The 19453-nt window shown below is 49.1% G+C and overlaps 1 protein-coding gene across 1 annotated transcript in view; it reads right to left on the reverse strand.

Moving 5' to 3' along the window:
- Positions 1 to 19453, reverse strand: part of TOPAZ1 (testis and ovary specific TOPAZ 1) — a 594775-nt gene that overhangs the window by 428176 nt on the left and 147146 nt on the right. Inside the window, exon 4 of the mRNA XM_077491472.1 lies at positions 16017 to 16126. Within this exon, the coding sequence (XP_077347598.1) occupies positions 16017 to 16126 (110 nt within the window). The remainder of the gene's footprint in view (positions 1 to 16016; positions 16127 to 19453) is intronic.

The raw sequence follows: 19453 nt of genomic DNA on the forward strand, positions 1-19453 counted from the left end.
GGATCTCAGCCACCAGAGCAGGGAGCCCCTGACTGACTGGCTCACTCAAATCTGCCAATCCAGGGATAACACAGATTTGTCCCATTTCGTTAAGATCTCCTTCTGCAAGACTCTGGTATGAAACTGGGTGTACGGTACAGCTTCGAAAGAGGTCACCATGAGTCCCAGGACTCACATGCAGAAGCGTAGCAATGACCACCTGCGTTTCATCAATAGTTTTACCGTGGCTCAGAGTCTGCAGTTTGTCTGAAGGGAGAAACACTTCCTCGCTTCCATGGAGTCCAGCAGTAAGCCTCGGTACTCCAAAAGCTGAGTCGGTATAAGCACTGACTTTTTTAGGTTCAACAGTCACCCAAAATCTTGCAGGGTTTGCATGGTGATCACCACATCCTCCTTTAATTCTGAGGCGGAAGCTCTCAGGAGGCGATAGTCTAGGTAACCTACGATCACGAAGATTGGACGTACCCCCTTCCTTTTTGGGGACTACAGATTGGAGTAGAACCCGTGGAACCTTTCCAACTCCGGAACAGGTACTTTCACCCCGTGACTTAGCAGATTCCTTACCACCCCCATGAGGGCCTCCCGGCGAGCCGGAAGGGTATGCTGCAAGGGAAGAATCTGTTCGGTGGTCAAGAGAGGAACTCTATCTTGTACCTAGAGGAAATCAGTTCACAGACCCATTGGTCGGACAGCCGAGAGGCCCACTGGGCTGCAAACTCCCGAAGGCGACCCCCCACCCGTGAGACTGACGGGGGTAAACCTTCATGCGGTAGCACTTTTGCTTGCAGGCTTGTTAGGCTTGCTGTTCCAGGGACACTTTGTCCCTCAGAGGTTGTCCTGTCGGGCTGGGGGCATTTAGCCGAATAACCGGGCAGACAAAAAAGGCGTTTATGAGCGGAAAATGAGGGTCCTTGCCTACGCGACTCCTTAGTCTTCCTGGTCTGTGGGAGTAAAGTACTCTTTCCCACCTGTGGCATTCTTAATGATGTCATCCAACGGGGCTCCAAAGAGCTGCTCACCAAGGAAGGGTAGATCTGTTAGGGCTTTTTTAGATGCCTGGTCTGCAGAACAGCAGTTTAGCCAAATCAGGCGCCACAGCACCACTGCTGACACTGAAGCCCTGGATAACAGAGGGAGGGTATCCAGGGCCGCATCACAAACGTACTTAAGGCCTTGCACTACTTGGTCTGCTAGTTCCACGCAGACAGGAGAAGCCCGTAGCTCTCCCAATTCGTGGTGCAACAGTTTAGCCCACTCAGTGTCTGCGACACAAGTGCGGATGCCAGTACTGGTTGCATGGTTAACCCCACAACCGTAAACGAGGAACAAGCCACTGTCTCAGCCTTCCTGTCCGTGGGATCCTTAAATGCAGGAGTCCCCTTTACCGGGATCGTGGTTACTTTATTTAACCTGGATACTGGGGGTCCACGACCAGAGGAGCCAACCCCTTTTTGAGAAGGCTCTCCTCAAAGGGGTAACGCACCCCCATGTATTTGGGGACCGAAAAAGGTCAGTTGCGGTCGACCCCATTCCTTGTAAATTAACTTATCAAAATAAGTCAGATACGGGAACACCTTAGGTGAATGGGCTGGCTTTACGGGACCCAAAAGGGACCGCTACATCAGTAGAGGGATCTGCTGTATCCTGAATCTTCAGGGTATCAAGCACAGCTTTGATAAGTGCTCCAACTAGCGCTTGGTCGCCGGACGGGTAATGATCTTTGCTGTCTGATCGGTCCTGGTCAGCGTCTGAAATGACAAAGATGGGGCCACCAGTCTCAGCGGGGCCCGAGTCTGCGTCAGAGCTCTCCCCTGAGGATGGGGGCAGGGGCCGCTTTTTACCACCTTTGCGCCCATGCACCGCCTCCATCCTGGCAACGAACGTGTTAAGGACTGTTGAAAAAACGTCCAAAGGCACTGCACTGTTTGCAGACGAGCCGGTTGCAATTTCCGGGAGTTCGGGGGAAGAAACACCAGTTTCTGAAGCCATGCTGACCCACCCTGTCTGCCACCTGTTGGGGACTTGGGACAGGTGTATAGTCCCGCCCTCCTAGCTGCTGCAGGCTGAGGGGCCCCCACTGCAGGACTCACCACCCTGACCGAGTCTGTACTCGGAATTCTCAGCTGCTCAACCCTGCCGAGGCTGTACTTACCATCTGAACAAGCTGGGTACATCCCATCGCAGACCCACTCTCCGATCAGTACAGGGTGGCTGCTGGCCATGGCACACTGTGACAAAGGCATCTGTAGCCCGGTTGCGCACAAACTACATACATTTTTAAAAGCCTTTACAGGTTACTACTTTAGATTTACAGAGGAGGTCTACTGCTAAAATTACTGCTCTCGATCTGACCTTCGTGGCGATACCTCACATGCATGGTGCAATTGCCGTTTACATATAATGCCAAACCGATGCTTGCAGGGGTGACAGGTGTGCTTTTTTTTTTTATTATTTATTTTTTTGCTTTTGTAAACTGTTCCTTCCATTTCTTTTTTTATCATTTTTATTGTTATCTCAGGGAATGTAAATATCCCCTGAGATAGCAATAGGTAGTGACAGGTACTCTTTTTTTTTGAAAAAAGTGGGATCTAGGCCCTAGATCTCTCCTCTGCCCTCAAAGCATCTGACCACTGATCAAGTTCGGTGTGATAAAATGCTTTCCCAATGTCGCTATTTACATCCAGCGAAATCTACGTCATGAGATGATTGGAGCCGTTCTGGTCTCTGATCGGCTCTATGGTCAGCTGGCGGAACCACCGGTTACATTCTCAGGTTCCCTGTTGGGACAGGAGAGCCAGAGAAAAACATGGAAGATGGGAAGACGGTTGGGGGGGGGGGGGGGGCCCAATTAGCCACCATCATTGCTTTGACATGAAAGCCGGCCGCTGGCTGAAAAGAATGATACCAAGATGAGCATCATTCTGGTATAACCAAAGTCCAGCAAGATACCAGTATGCATTTCCCTCCCACTGCTTGTAAAAGCAGTCTGGAGGCTAATTAGCCACTAGGATTGCTTTTACATGAAAGCCGGTGTTCTGCCATATAGTGTCCGGCCATGATATAGTGTTCGCCCCGTTCTGCGCATGCGCAGTACGGAGCAGTCGAAGCTTTGGAAAATCTCCGAAGCTGAACGGCGCCTGCGCCGTGAGTGGAGGTGGTAGCCCCACCATCCAAGCGGACATAGGGTTGTGAATATTAGAGGGCCTCATGCGGGCGAGCTGCGCTCGGCTCTTTTATATTCCTACTCTATGTCCACTTGGATAGTGGGGATAGAACCTGGATTCACGGCGCAGGCGCCGTTCATCCTTGGCAATTTTCGGAATCTGTGTTGCTGTGAACTGCACATGCGCAGTACACAGCGGACACTATCGGATGGAGGACCTTATACGATAGGACACCGGCCGCTGGCTGAAAAGAATGATACCAAGATGAGTAGGGGTGCAACGGATCGTCACTGATCCGTGATCCGAACGGTCACCCCGCTCGGATCGGCACATGCCGCGATCCGCGGAGCGCTTCACGGTCTCGGCCATAGGAAAGGCCGCGGCTTCGGCCAAGCGGCAGCCATCTTTCTACACCCAGGCTGTTTACACTGTGATCGCTTCGACGGTTACTCTTTTCCCTCTCTGTACTAATCTGTACAGTGGAGGGGAGAGATCCAGAGATGGAAGCAGCCATCCCTGCATACCCTGCAGTACCCAGCAATACTCTAGCAATACTCAGCGATACCCTGCCTGCCAATACTCTGCGATACCCTGCCTGCCAATACTCTGCGATACCCTGCCTGCCAATACTCTGCGATATATATACAAGTATTATGGCGCTCATAAAAACACCCACCCGCCTATCACTATTTTTCAAGAAGTGAAAAACACTTAATAAACACAATATTTAAAAAACATATTTAAAAGGCATAATAATAATGCAGCAAGTAATAATGCTATAGGTGCAATCAGCACAAAAGGGGGAATGGAAAGGGATGGGGGGGATGGGAGTGAAAGGGGCGGAAGTAAGGAGAGGATCCCTTCCTTAACTAGGACTAAAATCCGACAGGGAAGGGGTTAATCACTCTCGGGGGGGTAAAAACTCTCAGGGGGGTAAAAGTACGGTCCAAACACGGCAGCCATCCAGTGGAAACTGAAACAGGTTCCCAATTAGTACTGTAAAGATAAGAGAGAGAGGCGCCTCTGAGTGTAGACTTTAAAATTCTTATTTAATGCACAGGTGGTTAAAAACACTCACATTAGGTAGTATATCAACAGGCAATGTAAAGATTGCAAACCAGAGGGAGAACCTCGATGTGTCATCTGTATCCCTTGCGCTGGGGGAGTCCTGTTGGCGTGTGTCCGCTCCTGGGGGCTGTATTAGATGTGCAGAGCCGGCCGATGTAGAGCCGTGAGCGTTAGTCCGAGGCGTGGAACGCACGAGGAACTCCAGGCGATGGGAGATGACGTCACAGGGCATGCAACGCGTTTCCTGAGCTGGCAAAGAGCTTGATAAAGGAGCGCAGCCGTCCTGTCATACACGGTTTTGCCAGCTCAGGAAACGCGTTGCATGCCCTGTGACGTCATCTCCCATCGCCTGTAGTTCCTCGTGCGTTCCACGCCTCGGACTAACGCTCACGGCTCTACATCGGCCGGCTCTGCACATCTAATACAGCCCCCAGGAGCGGACACACGCCAACAGGACTCCCCCAGCGCAAGGGATACAGATGACACATCGAGGTTCTCCCTCCGGTTTGGAATCTTTACATTGCCTGTTAATATACTACCTAATGTGAGTGTTTTTAACCACCTGTGCATTAAATAAGAATTTTACAGTCTACACTCAGAGGCGCCTCTCTCTCTTATCTTTACAATACTCAGCGATACCCTGCTTGCCAATACTCCGATACCCTGCCAATACTCTACGATACCCAGCCATACCCAGCCGATATTACAGTGGGGGAAATTGTGGATATTACAGTGGGGACTATATGGTGGTGGAATTTTCACAGGTTTTTGCAAATGAAATTATTATTTGCTGATCCGAAAAATGATCCGATCCATGACTCTGATCCAGGGAACGATCCGATCCGTGAGTTTTTTTGATCCGTTGCACCCCTAAAGATGAGCATCATTCCGGTATAACCACTCAAAGTCCAGCAAGATACCAGTATGTTGCTGGTCCTTGTTGGGCATATATTGTAATCTTTTTATCTTTTTTTCATGTAGCCTGTGGGCTGATTGAAAAAGAAAAAAAGAGATTGATAGGTGGGTATGCCCACAATTAGAACACCTCCCTTCATCCACCCACTTATAATGATGGGCATACATGCAACATTTTGTTTTTAACTGTGGTAGTAAAATCACCTCCTAAAGCACTGGAGTCACGGCTTTATGTATCATGGGAGCAAACGCTGTTGTTGTCAAGATAAATAAATCAGTGCTGCAACTGAATGGCCTAAAAAATATAGGCCGAACCATGGGGGCATCCGCCCCAAAAGTTAAGAGCAAATCGCTCCTCCACCCCTGCTGCCCCCATGCTTCGGCATATATGCTCTTTTTTTTAACTTTAACAGGTTAAAGCACAAGTCTGGGGGGGGCGTGGCCTGGCGATGCACTAGAGCGGACGTGTGCTCTGTGAGCTCCGGGGCCGCTAAAATCTAAAATCATCCAATATTACCTTCTCTTCCCGGCCTGACGATGGGCCGGCGGACGGGCAAGTCTCTCCCCAAGAAAGGTGCCTCGACGGGGTCGATTAAGCGGTTCCTCTCCGTGGAACCGGACGATGCTGAGGAGCAGGATGACCTAGGCCGCAGGCCGCGTGGTGGAGTAGATCTCGCCTCCCGCGAGGTGCCGGACCGGAGATCGCACTCGCCTGAGTCTTCGGCGGGCTCAGGCGATGAAGTGGACCTGCATCCTTCCGCCGTAGCGGCGTCGAAGGTGAGCGGCCTGCCTACTACCTCTGACCTGGCCTCTATGTTGCTGAACCTCGAGCGGGTCATTAAGAAGGAGGTCTCCGCAGTTCGATCGGATCTCTCTCAAGTGTTACGAGTCGAAGAATCGGAACAACGCCTAGATCGACATGCGAACGCTATTCGGTCATTGCAGGAGACTACACGTCAACTTGCCATTGCTCATCGTACGACCGTTTACAAGCTCGAAGACCAAGAGAATCGTAACAGACGTAATAACGTTCGGATCCGGGGTCTACCCGAAGCGACTGGGGACGACGACCTTTTACCGTCCGTCAGAGGCATTTTCAACAGCCTTCTGGGCCGAGCAGCTGATGCCCCCTTAAAGATTGATCGGGTGCATAGGGCGCTTCGACCTCGCAACATTACTACGGACCTCCCACGGGACGTCATCTGCCGGGTCCATCATTACCCCGACAAGGAGCCGATTATGCAGAAGGCTAGGGGCGCTACACCTTTTGACTTTGATGGGGCGATGTTATCCTTTTTTCCGGATCTGGCGAAGGAAACCTTGGATCGACGCAGGGCTCTGCGCCCCCTCACGGAACTACTTCGGGCGGCGTCCATTAAATATAAATGGGGCTTCCCTGCAGCCCTGATTGCTTCTAGGGATGGCAAGACCGCGATACTCCGCTTCCCGGAGGACCTGCCCAGATTCTGCTCTGATATGAATGTCAATCTCCCGGAACTGCCTGGCTGGCAGGATGGCATCCCGCCCATGCCCACTGGGGCCGACCAGGGTTGGCAGAAGGTGGGCCGTGCCCGTCGCACTTCAGCACCGGATTACCGCCCTTGAACCAGCACACTGCACTGCCGCTTACTTCCCTGTTCTGGATGATGAGCTGTACTCGCGGGGTATACCGCCTACGCAAGGTTGTGAGGTTTTCCCCACCTTGGTTGTACATGGCCGCGAACTGTTTCTGGTGGCTTCTGGTCCTTACGGGAACATGGGTGGGACGTTTTTAGCTGTTTGGCCCACACCTTGGCGCCTCAATGGGGGCTCCTACCTGACAGTGGACATTGCTAGTTGTTCTTTAGTTCTGGGTCAACTGTTTGTGTTGTCTGTGTTTTACATATGTTTTATTTAATGGCGTTTTATTTTTCCCTCTCCCTTCCCTTGCTTTTTGCATCTGAATGGATTGCGGTATCCCCCCTATATGTTTTACCGCCCTAGTTGGGTATTCTTTACTACGTACTGGATGATGTGATTTCTCTGTTTTTATGTTTTGGTGTCGGCACCGGGCTGCTGGGTGCTGCTTCGGACCTTCAAGGTGTGGTTTGCGCCCAGTTGCCCGAGTCCCGTCTCCCCCTTTTTGAGCGGGGGCTGCCCGGCGCGGGGCCCCGGTGTCCGTGCCCCTGTTGGGGTGGGGGGAGCGGGGGCCCTGTGGCGGACATGTGGCCTGCTCGCGCACGGCATGGCAATGCGTGCACTACTAGCTGTTGTCAGACAGCGTTTTTCTGGTTTATTTTGTTTTCCCCACTACGGTGGGGTCTTTTCTTCTCTTGCTTCTCTATCCTTTCCTTTTCTTCTCCCGTTCCCCCCTCTGGTCTACCTCCTTCTCCTTCTCCGTCCCCCTCCCCCCCCTTTGGCGGCGGTCCGCCTCTGTGTGGCAATTATAGTGTTTTGGTGTTCGCGGTTCCTCCTCCTGAGACCTAATGGCCACTGTAAACCTTGTATCTTTTAATGTGCGGGGCCTTCACGCCCCGGGGAAGAGACAATTTATATAGAGAGCTGGGTCGCTTGCGGGGGGATGTGGTCTTCCTTCAGGAGACCCACCTCACACATACGACCCTAGTTAGGCTACACTCACCGAAGTACCCCACATGGTACTACAGCCTCTCCGACATTCCTAAAGCAAAGGGTGTGGCCATTGGGATTCGTGGGGGAACCGCGTTCACACTTGACGATATGCTAAGCGACCCTGCGGGGCGTTTTCTGTTTCTCCGGGGCACCCTGGGCAGCATGCAGTGTACTCTAGCCACCTTGTATTCCCCTAATAAGAATCAGGCGAGTTTTCTTGCCTCCACACTCAGCTCCTTGCGGAGTTTTGCACGTGGATGCATCTTACTGGCGGGCGACTTTAATGTTCCGCTGGAACCTACTCTGGACACCTCAAGGGTTGGCTCCTCTTTATCCAGCAGAGGATTGAGGTTTATTCGCTCACGTCTCCATGACATGCAGTTGATGGATGTCTGGAGAATCGCTCACCCGCGGGAATGGGACTTTACCTACTATTCTTCCGTACACCAAACGTATTCCAGAATTGATCTGTGCTTCATTGATCATCAACACCTACCGATTATCGTAAAGTCAAGCATTGACTCCTCTCCCCTGTCAGATCACGCACCGATCTCGTTAACCATTAAAGTAGAGTCCATACCCCTGAAGTCCACTAACTGGAAATTGAATGAGGATCTGATAGCCGAGGAGGCGGGTAAAAAGGTGATGGGTGACCATTTAGAGTTTTATTTTAAGACTAATGTGAGCCCTGACGTCTCACCGGGAGTGTTGTGGGAGGCCCACAAGGTGTACATTAGGGGTAGGTTGATGGAATTGGGATCTAGGAAAAAGAGGGAGCGCATGCTACACCAATCCACCTTGCTGCGTGACATAGCAAGCTTGGAGCGCCAACATAAACTGAACCAGACCCGGCCCTTTTCCATGCCCTGACGGAGAAGCGGGAGACCCTAAAGTCCCTTCTTCAACTGGACCAAAAGCGACGTTCTCAGGTTGGTGGCTCACCGATTTTATGAGTGGGGGGATAAACCCAGTAGGTTATTGGCCAACTCGGTGCGACAGCGTAAGAACGCGGCGTTCATTGCTAAAGTTAAGACCCCCTCGGGAGCCCTGGTGTTCGACACCCCCCGCATAGCCCGTACGTTTCGGGACTTTTATCAACGGCTGTATCAGGTGCACCAGGACGTCCGCGATGGAGATACACGGGGACGCTTTATTCGGGACTATCTGGCCCGTGCCGCCCTCCCCACGCTCTCCGCGGAGGTCCTGGCTTCCTTGGAGAGTGAGTTTACGGCAACGGAGCTTCTGGGCGCCATGAAGAGTATGGCCTGTGGTAAAGCCCCGGGTCCTGACGGCCTCACGGTGTCCTATTATCGAGCGTACGCAGACATATTACTCCCTTACTTAACCGATTACGCTAACGTGACCTCGACTGGCGGAGGCCTTCGTTCGGAAACCACTCATGCCCACATCACGGTTCTACCCAAGGCGGGCAAAGACCCCAGTGATTGCGCGAGCTACCGTCCTATCTCGCTCTTGAACATCGACGCAAAGATTTATGCTAAAGCCATAGCGAACCGGCTGCTCCCCTTGATACCTCATTGGATCTCGCGGGACCAGACGGGGTTCATCCCTGGGAGGGAAGCGCGGGATAACTCTCTTCGCACACTTTCACTGATGGCGTATGTGCGGCGGACTTCCCAGCCCACCCTGTTACTCTCCACGGATGCTGAGAAAGCGTTTGACAGGGTGGACTGGGACTATCTTATGGCTACGCTGACGCACCTAGGTATTGGCCCCTCTCTGCGCTCTAAAATATCGGCGTTGTACCAACACCCCACTGCTCAAATACGGATTAATGGCACCCTTAGTGACCCCTTTACCTTATACAATGGCACCCGCCAGGGATGCCCACTCTCGCCAATTCTGTTTGCGATCTCCCTGGAACCCTTCCTCTCTCTCATCAGGCACAACCCGAATATACATGGCATAGTGGTAGGCAAGACGGAGCACAAATACGCAGCATACGCTGATGATATATTGTTTTATGTACAACAACCATTGATCACCCTCCCCAACCTCATGTCTGAGTTCTCGGCATATGGCCTGGTCTCGAATTTTAAAATCAATATGTCCAAATCGGAACTGTTAAACATCTCTGTCCCCGCCAGACAGGTGTCTCACCTGAAACGGAACTTTCCCTTTACTTGGCAGATGAGCTCCATGAAATATTTAGGTATTCAACTCACGCCCTCCCTGTCGTCCCTTTTCCGTGCTAACTTTATACCCCTGCTTAACACACTTAGGTCAGATATCCAGAAGTGGTCCCAGCTACGGCATTCTTGGTTGGGCAGAATTGGGCTGGTTAAGATGAATTTGCTGCCCAGGGTGCTCTTCATGCTTCAGATGGTCCCGTTTGGAATACCGGTGGGTTTCTTTACTACTTTGACATCTATGGTATATCGATATATATGGCACAGGAAATGTCCCCGACTGCCTAGGTCTCTCCTCTCTCGCCCTAAATGCAAGGGGGGCTTAGCAGTGCCAGATTTTAAGCTGTATTATAGATCCATTGTGCTGACTAGGCTCTCTGATTTGAAATATTGCAAAAATACGAAACTTTGGGTTATTTTAGAATCGGACCTGTGTGGTGCTGAACTTTCCACGATGATGTGGATCCCGAGGAAATTCCGGACTCTCTTGCCTACTACGTCTCCGCTAACGCATTCATCCTTTGTGGTCTGGGACTCTATCTGTAGGACTCATGGCTGGGCGTATAACTCCCCCGATGCCTTTGGTGGGACACAATTTCTTCCCGCCTGGTAATATAGACCCCCAAACTCATCCCTGGTGGCTGGGCAATAACATCTACCTGCATCAAGTAGCCGGCCCCTCCGGCGTTGTGTCACTTTCTTCCATTCTGGGTGACTCCCCCATATCATATATAGACCGTTGGAAACACCATCAACTGCTGGACTTTGTTCGCTTGCTCCCTAAACCCTTACGCTCCTTGGCGGAGCTTACACCTGTGGAAACCGCATTTGTCGACACCAGCCCAATTGAGAGGCCGGTCTCGTTCTTTTATCAAGCTCTGCTGTCCCTCACTTCTACTGGCACTCCTGCATTTCTACGATACTGGGAAAGGGAACTGCACACGGATCTTACACCGACTCCGACGTCGCAAATTCTAACCCTGGCACATACATCCTCCGGATCCTCTAAAGCGGCAGAAATGGCGTATAAACTTTTGACCAGATGGCACTACACGCCTGTGGTGTTACACAGGTTTTTTCCTCAGTCCTCACCACTGTGCTGGCGGGAGTGCGGAGAGGAAGCTACTCATGCTCATATTTGGTGGTATTGCCCAAGGATCCGCCCATTCTGGCTGGCGATTCTATACTGGATTAAAGAGATCCAGGGCTGGGAGGTCCCTAACGACCAGTGGTATGTTCTGTTTCACTGCACAGGGAAGCCAACAGGCCCTTATAAGAGGTCAATTACACCCCACCTTCTTAATGCCGCGAAAACCCTCATCCCACAGTTTTGGAAACTGAGGAAGATCCCTACGCTCCGACGTTGGTTACTCAACGTAGATACCACCTATTACATGGAGGACATGACTCTCTCCCTCCGTGGTAAATCTGAACTGGCAACGAAGATCTGGGCCTGTTGGGTTGCCTTTAAATACTCCTCTAATTATGCAGACATAATGTCTCAACCATTGTGATGTGATTGTAACTTTTGAAGTTTCTAGTGTAATTCTGTGGCTGATATCAGAGGTGGACCTGCCTCCCCCCCCCCCCCCCCACCTCCTCATCCCCCTCACTTCTCTATGTCTTTTGCTTCCTTGCTTCTCTTTCTCTTTTCAGTCTCTATCTCTGTCCCTGGTATTCTCTCTTTAATAATAGAAGAGTGGTATGTATTTTTTATTGCCGCAGAGTTTGACTGGTCCCAGCGGCGGTGGTACCGTTTACCTGATCCTGCATCTTTGCAGGCCTGACTGTGGTTCCAGTTTATAAACTGCCTATAGTAGCTATGCCCTCGAGGGCAGTATGTGGCTCTGAGCCTTGGTAACTAATGATGTAATACCACTGCCCCCTATGTATGTTGGTTTATGTATTGCTTACTATACTATTGTACGTGCCTCTTTTCTTTAATAAACATTAATTATAAAATAAAATAAAGCACAAGTCTGGGATTCTCAAAAAAGCCGCCATTATTACCCCACCCCCCCGACACACACACAAAATACTAAACAGTTATTACATTTGTGAAATTTCTTACCATTTAAGATTTAAGAGATATGACTGATTGGATATTCAGGAAGTCAGTTTTGTGATTCAAAACATGCAGCTGGTATTCTGGCAGGGAGGATCTCTTAGAACAGTGATTGCATCATATCCTCTTCTAACTGTTATCAGCCTACATTTACCATGAATCTTTGGGATGGGAGCGAATGTACAAGGTACACTAGGCTTGTACATGTAAATATGAACTCGCCCACTTCAACATAAAGCACACGCCTCATTCTGCAGCCAGCAAGCCATACATAACACACGGTATATGATAGGTTACAGCCTTATAAATAAAAAGCATTTTAATATAAATGCAAACCATTGCAACGTGCCAGGGACCACCAGAGCCGAATGTTAGGGCCTCATATCAGTCCCACCAGTGCAGAGCGAGGATTATCCGTATAGATACCCTTTAAATCTGCTAAATACATTCTAGGAGCATCTCCACTCCGCCTCCCCCCCCCCGTCTGCTATCTCTGAGCAGAGCGGGGATTCTCGTATTCTATACCTGACACAGTGTAAGATCCCTGCTGTGTCACAGAGCTCAGAAGAACGAACATGGATGGCAAAGTTGGTGAAGGCAGGAGATCAGCAACAAGGACATTGAAAAATTTTGGCCAGAGTGCTGCTTTAAGACAGAGAAAGACAGTGGGACTTTGCCTTTGAAACGCATCTCTTTGAGGCTCCTGTGACCTCAACAGCTCTCTTGACATTTCACTGAAAAGCATCAGCAGTGGCTCTGATTGCTACTTTGGCTCCAGTGTGCTTCGACTACTCCAGTGGTGCTTACTTATATTGCAACTTATACTGTTTTTACACTTCACTTGATTCCTAATAAATTACACACTGCACTATTAGCTGCCTGCTGCCTCTCTCTCCCCCCTCCCTCCTTCTCTTTGCAGAATAATGTGAGCAACACCTTGTACAAAGGTTTTCAACAGTCAAGTGGTCTTTAAGGAGAATCATTAGAGCCAAGATCTAACCCTGGGAAAGTACATAAGGCCAAACATTAATTCAGACCAGATTTTAGAAGGTCAGGCTGCATCCCACAGATTATCTCCTGAGACAGAATTTCTAAACCTTGCACCATGCAAAATAAGCCTTCCAAGTGCGATGGGAAGTGGATTTTGCAGGTTTCAGGATCGGATATGGCCAGCGTGAGGAGAAGGCTTTGAAAAGGGCTTCCAATCTTTAAAGCAGAACTTCAAACTAAAAAGGGAAGTCCTGCTTTATGTCCTCCCACCCCCCTACAGTTTTGGTCATTTTTTGGGGGGGGGAATGGGTACCTAGTTTTGGAAGCTAACCACTCCCAGTCTGATGGCCTAGGCGATTCCACCAGAGGTTCGCCTCAACATTGTACCCCTACTCATTCACCCAAAAAAGTGTTAAAAATAAAAACAGTTTACTTGTTTTTGACAAAGTCCTTTATTAAAAATGAAGACTGTCCCCCGTCATAGCTCCAATGTGTCTTCTCCCTCTGCTAGCTCCCATTCTCGTGTTCACTCCAGCGTCTGCCATTTTTTATATAGCCATGGGGCTTGGTCATCCAGTTACCTCATCCGGAGACCCCTCCTCCTTGTGACGTCACCGCTCGAGGCATGATGGAGTCGGTGACATCACAAGGGGGCAGAGTCTCCAGAAGACGTCAATGAATGGCCTCACCCCATGGCTATATAAGAAATGTCAGACGCTGGAGCTAGTGTCAGGAGAAGACTTCAATGGAGGGAGAAGAACCAGAGGAAGAAGAAGACAGCGGAGGGAGAAGAACTGGGAGGGAGAAGACATCATAGGAGAAAGAAGTTTGAGCTACGACGGGGGACATTTTTCATTTTTAATAAAGGACGTTTTTATTTTTGACACTTTTTTTGGGTGAATGAGTAGGGGTACAATGTACTTCATACTCCTTCACATAGTGGGGGAGAGCTAGGATCTTGTTAAAGGGGGCATCCAGATTCTGATAAGCTCCCTACAACCACCACCCAGGGTTGTTGGGAAAAGGCCCTTGTCCGCGCTCCCCTGCCCCAATACACCCCCCCCCATCCCCCCACGTTGAGGGCATGTGGCCTGGTATGGTCAAGGAGAGCGCTTTGATAAGGGTCTGGTTTGAATTTTGGGGGGGACCCAGTGCGGTTTATTTTTTGGCGTGGGGTTCCCCTCAAAATCCATATCAGAACGAACGGTCTGGTATGGTCTTGGGGGTGGACGGCACCTCATTTTTCTTTTAATTTTGGCGTGGGGTTCCCTCTCAAGATTCTTACCAGACTCAAAAAGCCTGGTATGCTTTTTGGGGGGACCCTAGAGTTTATTTTTTTAATTTTGGCATGGGGTTCCCCTTCAGGATCCTAAGAGCACAAGTTGCATGTCACAAGTTGGATCAGTTAGGATGATCATACGACTTGGATACAACTTCAATGATATTCAATGGGCTGAAAAGTAGCGCAGGAACCTTTTTCAAAATCCGACAACTTGTGTCGGACCAGTTAAGACGGCTCTCATAGGAAACCACTGATTTACACACATCATGCGACATGTACTCGCAAAGTTACATAGTTAGTAAGGTTGAATAAAGACACCAGTCCATCCAGTTCAATCTGAGTGTCTACAATTGTCCCTATCCCTGTACATTACACACTCACATCAGTCCCTACCCTCAAGGAGCCCACAATCCAAGGTCCCCATTCATATACTAAGGCCAATTTTTTGGACAGAATCCAATTAACCTACCTGCATGTCTTTAGAGTGGGAGGAAACCGGAGTACCCGGAGGAAACCCACGCAGGCACAGGGAGAAAATGCAAACTCCAGGCAGATAGTGTCATGGTTGGGATTCAAACCAGCGACCCTTCTTACTGCTAGGTGAGAGTGCTAACCACTACACCACTGTGCTACCCCGAGTCTGAGCATATGTTGCACCAGTGTGAACCGGCCCTAAAAAAGGATACATTATACCCTTCATCATTCTCAGCTGAGTGCACAGAAGCAGTCGTAGCTGTAAGCTAATCAGAGATGGACTCTGGGGGAAGAGAATGTGGAAGTACACTTGCAACCCCTGTGTTCTGAGTCAGCTAACATGGCGGAGATCTCACTCAAATTCCAACATGGTCACAGAAAATGCTTTCCTAGATAGGGTAGAGCTGTGCCCGAGGGAGAGCCGATGAAGACTCCAAGGAGAGCTTGGACTCAAGGAAACAGTGATTCAAGCTCTTTAGGTCTTTTAGGAAAAACACTGCAAACTATCTAGGGGCTGTTAATGACTTGTGAACTGGAAAAGCCCATAGTACCACTTCAATTGTGCTCTACAGATAATACGTAAAGTGAGACTATACCAACAATGGTTATTCGGAGACCAGCTGCAGAAAGCGAGGTTAACGGATACCTCTATCCTCATACCCCAAACTAGTCTGCTAATTGTCCAGTAGAAATCCATTCATTTAAAGTGGAGGGCCACCCTAACAAACAAAACTACATTAAAATGTTCCAAAAAATATTTTAGAAAAAAAAATGAAAAAAAATATATTTTTTTTAAACTTACCAGAAATGCCTGTTGCTAGGCAGATCATCCTAATCTGCCTCTTCTTACTCCGCTGTGATCTTGGCTGGTCTTTAGTCTTCTCCTACGCACATTGTCTTCTGGGGAATGGGGCGCGGTGTGTTCTGGGAACTGTGTGTGTCCCAGAACACTGCGCGCCCCATTCTCAAAGCGCTGCACGACTCGCGCATGCGCAATAGGAAACTGGCAGTGAAGCCGCAAAGCTCCACTGCCTGTTTCCCTTAGATAGAATGGCGGCGCCGGGACCCGAGAGACGGGTCAGCCTCAGGCGGCCGACATCGAGGCCACCCTGGACAGGTAAGTGCACTTATTAAAAGTCAGCAGCTACAGTGCTTGTAGCTGCTGACTTTTAAAAAAGATTTTTCAGCTGGTCCTCCCTTTTAAATATGTATATTATTTAGAATTGTTAAGCTACTTATGTACAGTATGGTCATCATTTTTGCATTTTTTTTACAGATATTTCAGAAAATCAAAGTACCTGGTTTGGTAGTTCTACGGGGTCTTGGTCCTCCAGCTCTGTGAGATGTTCAGGTCTCCCAGGCCCTTCAGAGAATGAGTTTAACGCACGTGTCCAATTCCATCTGGTTCCTAAAGCAACAATGCATCACATTATGTGTTAACAACAATGCAGTATGTCCACATTTCATGAATCACAATGCAGATGTATAAGCCCAGACATTCTGTTTTAATATTTAGATTATTATCACTGTATACAATGCATGGGTCATCTGTGTAAAGCTGGGTATACGCGTACCAAGAGTTGGCCGCTTCAGCAAGAATGGCTCCAATCAATGTAATCTAATGGGGGTGGAATTTCCCCTGTCAGAATACAATAGTGTAGTGGGGGCAATCCCTCCATACACTTTTTTGTTGATGCTGAGATCTGTGATTTGTTTTAGTTTTTTCACTGGTTTCAGATTCTGACAATAAGCACTTCTACTGGTAGCTTCTATACCACCTTTATGACAGACTGGCTAGATGATCAGCTTACCAAATGGGGCAGAAAACAGATCACTTAAAGTACAACTTATAGAAGATCTTTATACCCTAGGAATAAAAAAAATTTAACTCAACAGCTACAAATACTTAACAAAAGAACACTTACCTGTCCCAAGAATCCAGCACAGTCCTCACCGAGCTGTTTTTTCACCAGTCTTCAGGTACCCAGCACCAGCATATTTAGTATGGGAAGTGGCTGTGACTCCTTGGGGCTTCACAGCCAGCTTCCCCTTGCACTTTGTGAATAGTTCTGCGCCCTTCTGGAACCTTTGATGGGTCCCAGAAGGCTGCAGGCAAAGCAGTGGGTGAAAACTTCTGCTCAGAAAGCTTCTTTTGGGCGACGTTCCGCTTTAACCACTTAAGGGCCCGAAGAATTTCCCCCTAATGACCAGGCCTTTTTTTGCGATACGGTACTGCGTCGCTTTAACTGACAATTGCGCGGTCGTGCGACACTGTACCCAAACAAAATTTATGTCATTTTTTCCCCGCCAATAGAGCTTTCTTTTGGTGGTATTTGATCACCTCTGTGGTTTTTATTGTTTGCGCTATAAACAAAAAATAAGTGAGCATTTTGAAAATAAAATGTTTTATACTATTTTCTATAATAAATACCCCCAAAAAAGAAAAAGAAAAAAAAAATAGGATTTTTGTACTCACTGTAAAATCCTTTTCTCTGTAGTTCACTGACTGACGCAGCTCCTTTACTTAGACCATCGGGTTGTTAGACCACCTTCAGGAGAAAACTAGGCATCGACATCGACAACAACGTCAACAAGCAGTATAACATAAAAATAGTAGGGGAGGATGCTGTGTCAGTCAGTGAACTACAGAGAAAAGGATTTTACGGTGAGTACAAAAATCCTATTTTCTCCTACGTTCACTCACTGACACAACTCCATTACTTAGACCATCGGGACATCCCCAGTGTCAAAACGAGGGGTGGGAAACAGCATAAAAAAACTTGACCCACAAAAGGAATGTGGGGACAGCATAAAAGCTACACCCACAAAATAGAGTGTGGGAAACAGTATAAGAACTTCACCCACAAAACAGAGTGCTCCCTAACCAGGGAGTCACCACCTCATCTATCTGCATCAGAATTTGTGGTAACAAGGCAACAGTGCATTTACTTAAGGTAACTGTGTTTCTTGTAAAAAAAAAAAAAAAAAAAAACTGAAGAAATTGAAGTGCAATTGCAAATTACACGGCCGCCTGCAAAACTTTGTGGCCAAAACAGGCATTAGCCGATGCACTGACATCTACCTTGTAGAATTTTGTAAAGGTGTGAACAGACGACCAAGTCGCCGCTTTACACACTTGAGCGACAGTCGCTTGATGTCGGAAGGCCCAAGAGGTTCCAATTGCCCTGGTGGAATGGGTCGTAACCAGAAAGGGGGACACCTGCTCCTTCAAGGCGTAGGCATGAACCACAATCTGTCTGATCCACCTGGAAATGGTGGCCGACAGGACCTCCATGCCTTTTTTCAGAGCAGCTACTAAAACAAACAGTCTGACTTCTGAAAGGGAGCCGTGGCAGACAGATATTCCCTTAGAGCCTGGACCACTTCCAGGGAGTGGAGGGCCACCTCCTTAGGATGTGTCGGTTTAGAACATAAAGATGGTAACACGTCTTCATTGATGTGGAACGCCGAAATCACCTTCGGCAGAAAAGAAGGTTGCGGACGCAACACCTCCTTATCCTTATGGATAACCAGATAAGGCGACTTTGCAAGACAAGGCCACCAGTTCCGAAACCCTCCTGGCTGATGTAATGGCCACTAGAAAGACCACTTCCTGGGAAAGAGTCAACAGGGGAATCTCTGATATTTTCAAACGGCGGTTTCTGAATCGCCGACAACACCAGGTTCAGATCCCACAGGGGTAGAAGTGGACGCACCGGAGGAACTACATGCCGGACCCCCTGAACAAAAGTGCTCACTAAGGAGTGAGACATCAGGGGTAGCTGAAAAAAAAATACAGCCAAGGCTGATATTTGTCCTTTTATGGTGCTTAAAGCCAATTTCTGGTCTACTCCACGCTGTAGAAACAGCAGGATCCTATATCTAGAATAGGAGCGCGGACGCCATCCTTTATCCTCACACATGGAGATGTAGGCCTTCCAGGTACGATGATATATCTTCTGAGAAGATTTCCATGCTCTCAACATAGTTTGAATCACTGAGTCCGAGAGGCCCCGGTTCCTTAGCACCTGGCTCTCAACAGCCATGCCATTAAAACCAGCGATGGTAAAGCAGGATGGAGAATCGGACCTTGAGACAGAATGTCCTCTCGTAACGGCAGTCGCCAGAGGGCGTCCGCCACTAGGCGCACTAGGTCGGCGTACCAGGGACGCTGAAGCCAATCTGGGGCAATCAGAATTACAGGAATCCCCTCGGTCTCCACTCTGTGACGCAGACGTCATAGTAGCTTTAGCGGAGGAAAGGCATAGATCAGTTGGTACTGACCCCACGGAGCCACCAGCGCATCTGCCCAAGGATCTTTTGTCCTGGACACGAATCTCGGCACCTTCCGATTGAGACGGGAGGGCAGAAGATCCTCGTCTGGTGTACTCCAACATAGGCACAGTAGCCTGAACACCTCCACTTGCAGCGCCCATTATCCTGGGTCCAGCATCTGGCGACTTAGGTAGTCCGCCTGCCAGTTCCTTACTCCAGAGATATAAATGGTTGATAGGGCCGGTACACGTCACTCTGCCCACTGAAGGATGTAAGCCACCTTCCGTGCGGTGGCCAAGCTTCTTGTTCCTCCTTGACGATTGACATATGCCACCGCTGTGGCGTTGTCTGACTGCATCCTGATCAAACGCCCTCAAAGTCTTATTGACCATGTGCAGAGACATAGCCTGATCACTTGTAGCTCGAGCACATTGATCAGTAACTTGGATTCCTCCTCTGA

Source organism: Lithobates pipiens, unplaced genomic scaffold (genome assembly GCF_037356315.1).
Source record: "Lithobates pipiens isolate NorthernLeopardFrog02 unplaced genomic scaffold, aLitPip1_a1.2 Scaffold_19, whole genome shotgun sequence".
Lineage (NCBI taxonomy): Eukaryota > Metazoa > Chordata > Amphibia > Anura > Ranidae > Lithobates > Lithobates pipiens.